Source organism: Cervus canadensis, chromosome 29, assembly GCF_019320065.1.
Source record: "Cervus canadensis isolate Bull #8, Minnesota chromosome 29, ASM1932006v1, whole genome shotgun sequence".
Taxonomy (NCBI): Eukaryota; Metazoa; Chordata; class Mammalia; order Artiodactyla; family Cervidae; genus Cervus; species Cervus canadensis.
Genome location: NC_057414.1, coordinates 47,559,644 through 47,573,375, shown reverse-complemented (window position 1 = coordinate 47,573,375; position 13,732 = coordinate 47,559,644). Strand labels below are relative to the sequence as shown.

General features: G+C 58.3%; 1 protein-coding gene across 9 annotated transcripts in view; it reads left to right on the top strand.

Moving 5' to 3' along the window:
• ANO1 (anoctamin 1) overlaps positions 1-13,732 on the top strand; it is a 169,287-nt gene that overhangs the window by 115,569 nt on the left and 39,986 nt on the right. For all 9 annotated transcript variants that reach the window (XM_043451829.1, XM_043451828.1, XM_043451830.1 and 6 more), the window contains 3 exons: positions 276-340; positions 1,122-1,256; positions 5,733-5,893. In XM_043451829.1, coding sequence (XP_043307764.1) covers positions 276-340; positions 1,122-1,256; positions 5,733-5,893 — 361 coding nt within the window. The remainder of the gene's footprint in view (positions 1-275; positions 341-1,121; positions 1,257-5,732; positions 5,894-13,732) is intronic.

Sequence of the window (13,732 nt, the reverse complement as noted above, 5' to 3'; positions counted from 1 at the left end):
GAGGCCCGTACCAGAGCTGAAACCTTGGACCCGTTTCTCCATGTCCATCTCCTCCACCAGAATGGGAGCTCCAGGGCTCAGGGGGGTGTCTGCGGTGTTCAGCTCACATCCTAGTGTCCAGCGTGGTACCTGGCACAGGGCTGACTTTCTATATGAGTTTGTTGAATGAATGAATGATGTAGCCATGAGCTGAGCACCTTGGCACCTCTGTGTTCTGGCAAGGAAGCTGGGAGCAGTTTACTTTTCCCCAGCCCTCAGCACTTCCTTTTTCCCAGCTCCTGTACGAAGAGTGGGCGAGTTACGGGGTCTTCTACAAGTACCAGCCCATCGACCTGGTCAGGTAAGTGGGGACTCTGAGCGCAGGCTGGGGTGGATAGACATCCCTGTGCCTCTTGACTGCACTGAGTGTGCAGAGCATGGGCCCCTGCTCGAGCTTGAAGAACTTGTGCAGGGGAGCTGAGGTCTCCCAGCAGGACTGGCAGCCTGGTCGAGCCTTAGATCAAGCAGTTTACTCAGATTCGTTGCAGGACTGGCTCTCATCTGTCATGTTCAGTCTCCCCCTAAATGCAGTCTGGCTCGACCCAGTCAGGCGTCTGGCGGGGTTTCTTTCTGTGTCAAAGGGAAGCAAAGAGCTGCCTGGGAATCTGTGCGAGCCGCCCCCCTGGACACCGTGTCCCCTGAGAGACCCCCCTCCCAGGGCAGCCAGACCAGGCAACGCTTTTCCTGTGGGGACACGTAGACCAGAGCCCAGCCCGTGAGGAAGACAGAGGTGCTCAATATATGGAGTTATTGGTGCCTCAGGGCCAGAGTTTTTAACTGTTTGAAGGCTGCAAGAGGCTGGAACAGAGTTGACTGCCTGCGGGCAGCGTCTCGCCCTGCAGCGTGGACGTCACGGGTGGAAATGCTCCCGTCCTCGGGGCTCAGCGGGGGGGTGGGCACTGTGAAACCGGAGAGCTCCCCCAGCACAGGAGCCCGGCTCAGGACCCCCCCCCCCGCTCTGCTTGGTCGGGAACCAGCCCCGCGTGGGCTGTTCACGCTGCCGAGGGGGCGGGGCGTGAATTTTGCCCCTGGTATGGGTTGAGAGTAAACATGTCTCTATCTGGCTTTGCCCTGCGGTGCAGAAAGTATTTTGGGGAGAAGATTGGCCTGTACTTCGCCTGGCTGGGCGTCTACACCCAGATGCTCATCCCAGCCTCCGTGGTCGGTATCATCGTTTTCCTCTATGGATGGGCCACTGTCGATGACAACATCCCCAGGTAGGTGGGCAGCCCCTCTCCCCAAAGACGTCCTCATCTCACTAAGGAGCCACGTTCCCCTTACTGCAGGAACAGAACTCCCTGGGACTGGGGCCCCTCACCCCAACACCCCATGCCCCGCTCAGCAACCACCATCCCCCTACAAACCGAGACAGGCCAGGCCGGGCACTGTCAGGACCAGAGTCGCCCCGTCCAAAGGCTTTAATAGCCGTCTGAGACCGTGGGCGGCCTTTGCAGTCACGCTCGCCCTAGGAGACGTTTCATTGTTGAGAGGAAGACATAAAATAAATATCCGACTCCTTTTTGTCCTTTGAAGCTTTTTTCCCCATTCAGTCCTTAGTCATTATATGACAAGAAAATTCACTGCTTCCCTGTGAGGTCAGGAAGTGAGGCAGGACCATTCGGAGACCTCAGGGCAGCACACTCAGCCAGCCGGGCCCTGTCTGCACCGCACCCCTGCTCCCCACGATGTGGGGAAATCGTGCAGCAGCAGCTTGGTCTGCAGGGGCTGGCCCGGTGCAGCAGACCCCGGCCCGTGAGCGCAGGGCTGATAGCCCTGCCGCTGTTCCCCAGGGAGCAGGCCAGGCGTGGGGAGCTCTGGGAAGGAGGCCGAGACCCCAGTGACGGCCTGGCCTCATGCCGGGAGCTCTTCTCCCAGACTGGCAGCCAGAGCGTGACTCAGGCAGTGGGAGTCTGAGGACAGCATCTCCCCTCTTTGGTCGCTGTTCCCGGAATTTGCCAATCTCGACCCAGGGATAGCGGTTTATGATGTGAGCTCAGGACGCCAGCCCCAACTTCCATCAGGAACACTGTGCCTGCAGGCAAAGTGCTGGTTTAGAGAGGCAGACGCCCCACCCGCCTCCCCGGAGCCGGGGCGGTCTGTCGGGACAGTCTTGGGACATAGGGCCCGTTACCCTTCTTACAACTCAGCCCTGCATCTCTGAAGCAGAGCTCTGTTTAAAAGGGCCGATGAAAGAGTCTTTGACCTGGGGAAGAAACTGGCTCCTTAGGACCCACTCAGTGGTGTAGAAAGGCCACGTGCGGTGAAGTTTTGTGCAATGGATGTTTGAATACATGTTGTTGTTGTTCAGTCACTAAGCCGTGTCCAATTCTTTGCGACCCCATAGACTGCAACCTGCCAGGCTTCCCTGTCTACCACTATCTCCTAGAGTTTGCTCAAACTCCTGTCCTTTTAGTCGGTGATGCCATGCAACCATCTACGTAAATGACAATAAAGTACTCCACCCACCCGGAATCAGAAAGTTAAAGGAGTCTGGCTTCTGTGCCCTCCAGGGTTATTTTGGGCGCAGGCAGGAGAAAGCTTGTCCCTTTGTTTGCTGATGACACAAGCTCACTGCACTCAGGGGTTTAATGAAAGCAGGGATCAGAGTAGCCCAGACAAGGAGGGGCCTTCACTCCAAAGTCCGAGAGACTCTGCAAGTGGAAGACGGGGCACCCCCCTCGGGGACTGCTCCATCCGTCTCCCTCCCGGTCCTGGAGGGAGGGCAGGGCTGGTGGTCTCAGCCTGGACACTCTGCCTCAGGAGGCTCAGGCACTCCCGCAAGGGCGCTGACAGCCCCGGGCCAGGCCAGGCCAGCGCTGTCACATGGCCAGGGTTATGGACAGCGTTCATTGGGGACTCTGGGGCCCCGTCTGACCTTGGCCTCTGCTCGCTTGGCGCCTTGGACCAAGCGTGAGGTGTGTGTTCCCCTTGGAGCCTGGCCCGGCCAAGTCTGCAGGATGGCCGGTGCCCCCGTGCCCCGCACCATGCTGCCCCACCGCCCGTCCCTCTATTTGCTCCAAAGAGCAGGCGCCTGTTGCTTGTCTTTATTTTGGCTGAAGGCAGTGAAGGGAGAGGCTGAGGGTTTAAAACCAGCAGAAACAGGCTTTTCGTCTGGCTGGCGTTGTTTAAGCTGGCAGGGCAGAGAACTGGGCAGCCGTGGGGCTCACGGGCAGGCAGAGACACAGGCCCTGGCCTCCCCGGCCCCCTCCCACCCTCAGGCTCCAGGCCCCCCACCCAGTGGCACCAGGCCACACGCTGACAGTGGCGTGTCCATCCACTGGTCCCCTGAGAGGGGCCGGGGTCAGGCATGGGTGGGTGTCCTGCCCCTGTGCCTTTCAGGAGAAGCCCCAGAAGAGAGGACGCTCAGGGAGGACCCGAGGTGGGCCCCTCGAGTCGGTGCCTGTGCCTCCTCTGGTCACTGCAGCTGCCGTCGCTCCGCCCTTCCCACAGCAGCGATGGTGAATGGGAGGGTGGTTTAAATACCCCAGTGCCATTCCCAGGGCTTCCATACATTCCCCTGGCTAAGCCTCCTGACAACCCAATAACATGGGCTCTTGGGGGATTCCATGGCAGTCCAGTGATTAGGACTGAGTGCGTGCGTTCACTGCCGTGGACCGGGGTTCAATCCCTGGCCGGGGAATTAAGATCCTGCAAGCCATGCGGCGTGGCCAAAAAAAACCCAATTTAAATAAACTGCCGTGACCCTTTAAAAAAAAAAATGAGCTCTGTAGTCTCAGCATGCCCATTCTATGGATACGGAAACTGAGGCCCAAGGAGTTCAAACGACCTGCCCAAGGCCACACAGATCACGAGCAGTGGAGCTGGAATTCACATGCAGAGCTGGCTGGCTCCCAAGTCCTTGTTGCCCTCTGAACTGTGTGTGCCTGACCCCCCCAACATACATGTGTACACAGGCACACACGCGTGCTCTCACACACACACACACACACACACACACACACACACACACTTCCCCACATGCTCTGAGGCAATAGCCTTGCCCACCGTCTGTCTTTCCATCTACCATGCCTGGCACCATGCCTGCCACACACAGCAGGTACACAATTTTTTAATAACTGTTTGGGGAGAGCCACTGTGAGAAGAGAATTGAGCAGGATGCCTGCAGTGCTGCCAGAGGAAGCCCCCCACAACCTCTTGGCAAATGCTCCCCGGTGGCTGTGGTCCAGCCAGGATCCTGTGCATAAGCTCATGTGCATCCAGAAATTTTTCTTAAAAGCCAAAAAGCAGTCACCCCATTCATCCCCCCCCACTTCACCTAGAAAGCCATCTAACCCCTGGGAATCCACCCCTGCCTGTGCCTAATTATTACTCAGAGTCTTGTCCAAGTGAGCAGGGAGGAGAGGGGCAGGGCAGGGCGCAGCTGGAAAGGCCCTTTGCAGCCTCTCTCCTCATCTTCCAGAAGGAGGAACTGAGTCTGAGGCTCAAGGACCAGCCCCGGGCGCACAGAGGACAGAAACTGCCCCTCAAGGAGCCGAGCCAAGCCTCCTGGCCTCAGCAGGGAGCCCTCCTGTGGCCTCTGGGCGGCAGCTGAGAGCAGGGCAGGGACAGACGGGCTTGACAGGGACAAAGCCCCGGGCGCAAGCCCCACTCTGCTGTGTGGCCCTGGACAAGTGACATCCCCTCTCTGGGCTCGCTTCCTCCTCTGTGAAGGTGGGATTGTAACAGCCCTATAGTTGGTCCAGACTGGGTGGACACTTGGTGCAGTCTCCTGCAATGGCTGGTGAGCCTTTAAATACTACATTTTTCAGTATTAGTAAGAGAGAGTTTGAGAACTGGCAGGGCTGAGGAGGAGGGCCCTGGGCATCGCAGAGCTCCCCACAGTCCCCAGACTTCATGTTTGCTCAGCAGAGTGAAAGCCTACCCTGAGCAAGGCCCCATCCTGCTCAGGGGCCACCCCTCATTTCCAGGGTGAGCCCGGCCTGGTGGGACCACAACCCCAGGCAGCTTGTGGGTATGTTCCTTCTGACCCAGCGACCTGCCTTCTAAGAGGATGTCTGGGTGGACCAATTCTCCATCTTCTTATGGGTCCAGAGTGCCCAGCAAGGCCCGCAGGCTGGTACCCAAGGCATCCCCACAGGGGTGGACTGAAGCCCGCTGGAATGGGACTGAGCAGGTGCTGGGTGCGAGGCCAGGGCTCAGGAAGGGCAGAGCATCCTCATGTCTGGACTCCTTTCTTCTTTCGGGTCTCCCTGGCCGTGTTACGTCAGGACTTGAATGGCATTCACTATTAGCACAGCTGTGACGGTGCCTGGTCCTCAGAGGGAAGCTGCTGGGGACCTCGACTTCTAGGGGCAGCTCCAGGCAGGCCATGAGTCCCCCTGCCCAGGGCCACCCCAGAGGTGAACGCTTATGTGACCCTGTCCCACCACACAGCAAGTCACATGGATCCACACCCAGGGCCACCTACAGAAGTTGCAGGCTGGGTGAAAAATTAAAGTGTGGGACCCTGTTCAAAAGTCACTAAGGCTATAAGGTGAGGGGGGCAGAGAGTGGGATGCCAAGCTGGGGCCTTGGGTGGAGAAGAGGGATGTGGTCCCCGGTGGAAGCCCGCTGGCGAGCCGAACCATGTCTACCCCAGCAAGGACAGCATGGCTCCAGAAGGTGCTGGTCCGCGGGGGCCAGTGGGGGCCCTGACCGTCGGCCGGGGGACTTCAGGCTGTTCTCTCTTCCAGCATGGAGATGTGCGACCAGAGACACAACATCACCATGTGCCCGCTCTGCGACAAGACCTGCAGCTACTGGAAGATGAGCTCCGCGTGCGCCACCGCCCGCGCCAGCCACCTCTTCGACAACCCTGCCACCGTCTTCTTCTCCATCTTCATGGCCCTCTGGGGTAAGCAAGTGCCGCTTTGGGGCAGGGGCGACCTTGGATGGGTCCCGACCCTCCCTCCCTCTCCTTGAGGTTACCCGCAGGGGCGTGTGCCAGGAAAGCACATGGGAGGGACGGTCGGCTCTCATTGCATCTGCTGGGCACCCGGGGCTGTGCCGGGTCGCAGATGCACACGACCGTAGATGCATCCAACCGGGCCAGGAGCCCCTCGGAGTCTCGGAGGGTGATTTCTCCCAGAAATGGAGCTCTTTCCCGGGGCTGGGCTCTGTTGGCTCAGGAAGGGCAGCTGCTTCCGGAGGAGGAGGACCAAGGGGTCTGCCTTCCTCCCACCATTCTCCCGATGTTGCTGGGGAAGCTGAGCCCGGCCAGGCCCTGGGGCACGTCTCTCAGCACCCCTCAGCACCCCTGTGGATGCCACGTGCCCATTTCACAGATAAGGAAGTCAAGACCCAGAGTGGATGTGAATTGTCTGGGATTACCCACCTCCTGAGCCGCCATGGCCTGTGCCCTTAACCCCTGGACTGCATTGCCACCTGGAGTCCAGGGCAGATGGCGCCTCCCCAGAGTTCTTCCAGAATGCAGGTCCTGCCTGGTACCTGTCTCAGGCTTGAGGCAATGTGGGAGGTGGGTGAGTGGTGGCTGAATGCATCTCCACAGGCGTTTCTGGATTAGCGGACAGGCCTACCTCCTCCCCCGCAGCCCCGTGTAGAAGAGCCTTTGCCAGCAGGGGATTCGGGGCCTGGGCACCCACGTGCTGAGCCATCTCCCGGGCACCAGAGCCCCCATCTTTGTGCTCAGGGGTCCCAGCTAGTAGGAGATAGAGCTGCACAGAGAGAGCAGAAGAGGGAAGGGTCAGGATCTCTGCGACGGGGCAGTCAGGAGAGGCTGCCTGGAAGAGGCGTGAGCCTCTTGAGCTGGGTTCTGGAAATATAAGGGGCAGGGGTACTGAGATGTGGGACAGACAGACTGTAGATGCACAGAGAGCTGCGCCGTTGCCTGCTGAAGGGCAGCCCCGGGCCCCGCATGCCCATGTGTCCTGGTGCTCCGTGGGCTGCGGTGGGCCGGGGGCAGGGGCGAGGGGCGGAGGGTGCCACTAGCCAGCCAGTTGTGCAGCTCTTACCTGTCAGTGTGATTTAGATCCGTGAGGATCCCGTCAAACAGAATGCAGTACAAGCCTCCATTACTAAGGGGAGTGGGGGACCCGCCCTCGATCTGAAGAGGACCCCTCAGAACCTCAGAATCCTCTGAGTTGGGGCCTTGGATTCCCAGCTCAGATGAGGCTGCAAGCCAGTGGGGAGTCTGGTGGTGACAGGAGAGAAGAGCCAGCCTCCGCGGGCAGCAGAGCAGGGTTGATGCCCAGGCGGTGGGCTTCCAAGCCCGCGCGCTTCCAGAACCCTCTCCCGGCCTGAGCCTGCCCTGCGTGGCCCCGCAGCCTCCCCCGCCGCCCTCGCAGTTGCGTTCAGACTCCATCAGTGTTGAAGGGGCTCACCGAGCCCAGGGAAGCACCAGGTGCTGGTGGGGGGTGGGGGTGGTGCTGGGGTTTTATCCCATTTTGGCCAAGGCTTCCTGGAGCCAGGGGCGTGGGGTTCGGCCCAACCTGTGAGATCTGGAGGCAGGTATGCAGAGGAGCCGAGGACTGCATCAGGGGCCAGGGCAGGAGGGGAGAGCCTGGCCCATCCTCTGGGCTCCTGTTCCTGTGTGGACCATGGACCAGGTCCTCTGGTGTCTGATCACTGCCCAATCACATTTCTACACTTGTTGGAAACCAGGGAGGACGGGTCCTGGTGAGGGTCTGAGCTGCAGCACCTCCTCTTAGAAGACGTGCATGTGCTGACCACCTCCCTCCCACCTCATCACCACCTCGGATCTGAAGAGGGGCTTGGGGTCCTCATCAGAAGCCCCTTTTGAGCATCTTCTCCACCGAGGCCCCTCGTGCCCTGGGCACAGCACACTCTGCCTGCATGGCTAAGAGGACCCAGTTTTCATAGCAGCAGCCTCCCCACGCCACCGGCCAGCTCTGATCCCTCATCCAGGATCCATTGGCCTGGGTGGTGGCCAAGCCAACACCTACTGTGGTCCCCAGGTGACCCACAAGCAGGCGTGAACATACGATGCTCAGCGCCCAAGCCCCTGGAAGGTCGTTCAAGGACACCCATCCAGTTGGCCCGTGTGTGCCTTTTCACACCCCCAGGGGACTCCAGTGCAGCCCTACCACTTCCCCATCCCATCATTCAACCCTCAGCTTCCTCGCCTGTAAAATGGGGGTGGGGTAAGGATCTTTTACAGCCAGCACAAAATCTCAGCCAACACTCAGTATGTACGTGGCTGACTCTCAATAAACAGTCTTGCCCTTGTGACCGCAAACCCCTGACGGGGCTGCCTGCCACACTGCAGGGGTGTGAGACCCGGTAGATGTGCCTGGTGTGTAGGGCGTGTACTGACTGGTATTTAGTTAAGTGTTTGTTCTGGGCTCCAGGGAAACCATCAGAGGTGAAACCCGCTGTGTCCACTGCCTTCACCCAGGCTGCAGGAGGACATAGCAGGCACAAAGGCCCCGTGGCGAGGCTGCAGGCCTGTTGAAGGAGCCTGCGGGTGCAGGGAGCAGGCGGGACCCCGGAGGCCAGCGCGGGCCACATAGGCCTTCATATTCACTGAAAGGACTAAGGAGCCAGCGCAGCCTCTGCTTTGTAGAGTTTTTCTCATCTCAAGCTCATGTCAGAGATGGCGACTGATGCACAGAGCAGCCGAGAAGGTGGTGGGAGGAGGCTGACCCGACTCTGAGTGGGGGGCAGGGGGCTTTCACGGCCCCAGGAGCTCCCGCGGGTGACGGCAAGAAGCCGGTTTCCACGAGTACAGACAGTGCAGAAAGGAGTACTGTGGGGACGTGCAAGAGAAGCAGTCAGGAGCCCTCTCGCTCCCACCCTCCCTGCGCTGGGCTCCCCAACAGTGTCCCATCTGTTCCCACTATCCTGCCCAGGCACCTTGGAACTGCTTCTCCAAACTGAGGGCCCCGATGGAGGAGAGTGACCATCCCAAAGGGCTCCCCTGCCTGCCTTATTGTGAGCTAAGGAGATGCCTTGGGCTTGGCCAAGCAGGTGTCACTTGGAGGTCGAGGGGTACAAATGACAGCCCCCCCATACCACATGAGCATCACCCTGCATCCTGCCCACCTGGTCATGACCTGTGGCCCAGAGGGTCCCCTGCCTGCTATCCACCTGCTGCAGCCCAGACACATCCACCTCTGCAAGCATCTCTGGGCAGCACGTGGCTTACCGGCTCTCTGTCCTTCTCCTCTGCAAACATCTCCTCCTCTGATCAGAGCTCGCTTCAGCTGAGAGCCTGGGAGCCAATTAAGTCATGAGCCATTTGGACACTAACCACCCCATTACCAACCTCAAGAATGACCTTCCACGGTCAGCCTCAGGGGTGGTCTTGCTCCAGGAGCCCTGAGAGCTCGGTTGGATTCTGGCCACTGCCCGTGTCTCAGTGAATCCTAGCGTGTCACACACCTTCCCTGTCACCTGCCGAGAACGGCTGGGTGCTGCACCCACAGGACGAGCGTGGTCCTCAGAGCGCCTTCCTGTGTGGTCACCCTGAGCCTGAGAAGACCCCGTTAGTCAGTGCCCTGGTTGTTTGGGAGGAGGCTAGGGTGAGACTTATCCCTCCCTCACTGGCTCAGCAGTGGCCTGTAGCCCGTGGACACTCAGGTAATAGAGATACCAGAACCGTCCCTCCCCCAGGCTCATAGCAGAACCGCCCCTCCCCAGGCTCTGGGGAACTCCAAGCATAGCTTCACCGTGAACTCAGTCATCATGATGCAAGATGGTCCTCCCAACAAGGCCGAGAATGAGAGTCACAGGTCACCAACTCAGTGCAAGGGAGAGATTTCCAACAGAGAGTGCTGGACCAGGCTGGGTTGACAGGTGGTGAGCACCTCGTTCTAAGAAGCAATCAAGCTGAGGTTGGAGGACTCCTTGCCAAGGCTGCTGCAGAACATGGGGAAGTGACGTCTGTGTGTGGCTCAAGGTGGCTTAATAGAATATTCCTGGCCCCACACCCTAGTTCTGATGATTAATTCTGGGATCAGTCTGACTATAAATGTAGGATTGATGGCCATCAGTCACTGAGCTGATGTGTCTGTGTCTGACATGGTGCCTGATGCCCCTTGTCCTTCATTCCACTGCATCCCTGCCGCTGAGAAGTTGTCTCCATTTCACAGATGAGGAAAGAGGGGCTCCACTGAGCCTGAGCTGAGGCTGGAGAACCTCCTAGCTGAGCACGAAATCTCCCAGTTCCCCCGCTCCAGGATGGGGCGGCTGACCCTGCAGCAGGCCCACAGTGGAGCCCAGCTTTGCACCTGCGGGCTGGGTAGTTTGGTCCAACTCAATGCCCAGCTAGGTTGACTGTGTGCCAGGATGGCTCATAACTGGGTAACAGCGCCAGTCACTGGGCCGGACTCAGGTTCAAATCTCAGCTCTGTCACCTAACAGCTGTGTGACCTCAGGCAGGTCGCTTCACCTTTCCAGGCCCCGGGTTCTCCATTTGTAAAATGGAGCTAGTAATCCAACCCACCTCAGGGAGCGGTTGGGAATGTCAGCATGAGTCACGCCTTGTGATGTCTTAGGGCTGGGCCTGGTGCTACTTGTCGCGCTGTGCTAGCTGTTACAGCCAATTGGTGACCGCTTGCTTTTTGGAAATGTGAGAACAGCCTAGATAGACCCTGTGAGACTGGAGCTCAGATCTAACCTCTCACCTCGTGCCTGGGAGGCCTCTGTGAACTGTGTCCCTTCATCTCCTTTAGAAAAGAACACTGGCTTCAGCTGGCTGGTGCTACTGTGTGTCGGGCACTGTTCTGAGCCTCTTACGTATGGAGACTCATTCATTCTCCCAGTGACTCTTAGAGGAAAGCAGACTCTGCTCCTTCATTAGCAGATAAACCATTGATGCAACTTTCCCAGGGTGACACAAGCTAACAAGAGGCAGAGGCAAGGGACTTCTCTCGCAGTCCAGTGGTTAAGACTCTGCTTCCAACGCAGGGGCACAGGTTCAATCCGTGGTTGGGAACTAGGATCCCACTTGCCGTGTGGTGCAGCATGAGCAAAAAAAAATTTTTAAAGGGGAAGAGGCAAGACCTTGAACCCCAGCAATCTGGCTCCCCAGTCTCATATATGTGACCCCTGGGCTCCACTCCATTGCCAGTGGTACTAACCAGCTGTGGCTAATGTGTGCCCTTATTCCCGGCAGGATGACCTTAAATTCATTCTCTCCAGGTGACTAGCTTCCCTCCAGGCAGACAAGCTCCCTTCCCTCTCCAGAGGTTCACACAGAGTTCACTGGTCCCCACAACAGCCCTGGAGAGAAACCCTGTTATTCTCTGATGAGGACATGGGAGCACAGAGAGGTTAAGTGACTTGCCCAAGATCACACAGCTAACAGATTCGTAACAGACATGACAGATCCATGCCCTGGCCCGCCTGCCTCCGTAGCCCAAGCTAGTGCGGTGTTCTCACCTCTCTGTCCAAACATCTTCCACGCCCCTTCCGTGCCCTCCTGGGGAAGCAGAGATTTACCACGAGCCAGTGGTGAGGGGCAGGCAGGCAGCAATGCTGCTCAGCCCACCAGCATGGCAAGGAGCTGGTTGGATTTTGTGCACTCTCTCCATGAAGCCAGCTTGCTCATGCCATGCTTGTTTATTGAGCATGTACTGTGCGCAAAGTGGTACCATCTCTCACCCTCGGAGGTGCCGGCCAGCCCTCACCAGCAGCCCTGTCCTTGGGAGAAACACAGACGGCTGCATCCTCCTCTATCCAAAATACAGGGAAATGGGGGTGTCTGTGCTTCCACCGTCTACCCCCCTTCCTCCAGCTCCACTTCCGCTGTGGGAAACCACAAAGGTGCCTGTCTGTCAAGGGCAAGTTCAGTCTACATGTTCCCGTTTGGGGCGGGGGGAGCAAAAAAGCCAAACCGCTCCCAGGAAGCACTTAGGGAAAGAGGAGCTTATTATAAATCAAGACAGAATCAACAGGAAAGGGCCTGCTGGGCTGAGAGGTGCCCGCTGACTCCCCGCCCCTGCCCGCAGGGTGGAGGAGACACAGTCCCTCTGTCCCCAGTCCTTTCACACTTGCTGTCAAGTGTAATTAGCAGCAAGCTTGCCATTGTTGAGTAGGATTTTTTTTAATCCCTTATTCAATTACTTGTTCATTACCCTCTAAAGGATCATTTTCCCACTGGTGTTTCTTCTCCCACTGTGTCCTTTCTTTTCCTGTCCTCCAGCTGTGAACATTTCTTCTCACTCCGTGACAGAGAGCAACCCCAAACCTGTTTCTGCCCTTAGCAGGGCTGGGTCAGCGCCCCAGGAGTCGCTGTGGCCGCTGTTTCCATGGGGTCTGGCTTGCCCGAGGGGGCGACCCGCTGGTCCTGGAACCCTGCACTTTGGCTGAGCGCTCCAATGCCTGGGTTTTATAGCATGTCAAAACCTCCAGTAAGGTGTCAAGACGAAGCAACTTTGAGCTCCATTTAGCTGTTCGCACCAGGATCAATTTTCTGAAATTATAGCATAATAACGGGGTTTTCAAGGCTTGTCAGTTCCAGGCAGAACAAAGGGGGTTATTGGATTTGAGCCCGGCTGCAAGGCGCTGTAGAGAGATGGTCCCAGCGTCAGTGGAATGACAGGTGTGGTTGAAACCCCTCCCGGGGTCTGCACGCCCGAGGCTCTGAATGCAGTTGGCAGGTCACCGGCTGAGTCACCCGAGCGGGGCAGAGACAGAGAGAGACTTAATCTCTGCTGGAATTCAAAGGCCAACAGCGGGTTCGTGAGCGGACACTTGTTCAGGGGATAAATAAGTAGAGTCAGTGAGATCATGAAGGGTCAGGGCCTTTGTGCGGGCTGGAGCTTCAGCTCCCCGTGGGCTGACAGGCAGGTTCACACCATTGCCTGGTCCCTGCAGCCTGAGGAGACCCATCCCTGCTCTCCACATGTGGAGAACGTGCAGTGTCAGGAGCCAGAGGTTGGTGAAGCTGTTCTCTGCTCTCGGGGACTGCACTTTAAGAAGGGCGCGCCCTGCCTGCCCCGGCGCCCTCGTGGCTCAGGAGTGCCTGGTCCAGGTTCAGGAGTCGAGACCCCCTCTGGCCCACAAGGAGCTTGGGCCTCACAGGGGAAACAGGGCCATTCTCTGGGTGGCTGCAGAAGCACTCGGCCTTGGCCAGAGCCTTCCCTCCATGGCCTCTGAGATTCCCACGGCAGCTTGAGCGGCCTTGATGTTCCAACAGAAGACAATGGGTAGGGGACTTCCCTGGTGGTCCAGTGGTTAAAACTGGGCTGCCACTGCAGGCGGTGTGGGTTCAATCCCTGGTGGGGGAACTAGATTCCACATGCCACAAGGCACAGCCAAAAAAAAGAAGAAATATCCTACAAAAAAAAAAAAAAAGACAGTGGGAGGGCAGAACCAGGAGCCTTTAATGACACGTCCAAGATCGTGCCATGCGTCAGTAGCCATGCTTCAGGGGAGGAAGGTCTCAGAAAGCGAGGCCAGCAGCCAGCAGAGGAGGCGCCCAGAAACTGAGGAATTAGGGTTAGGCCTCGGAGTGAAGGCAGCTTGGACAGTTCAAGCAGGGCCCAGGGGAGATGGGATGGGATGCGGCCTGGGAGAAGAGCCGAACCAGAGACCGGGGGTAGCTGGAGCGCGGACTGACAGCTCACCTGCCGGGCAGAGAGGCAGATGGAAGGAAGGGCAGAGGGCGGGTCGGTCAGTGCGTGCAGGCGTGTGTGCACAGGCTGCAAGCTCTGGGTCAGCGTGGTGCCCGGAGTCTGTACTTCAGCAGGCCCCTGCCACGGGGGTTCTA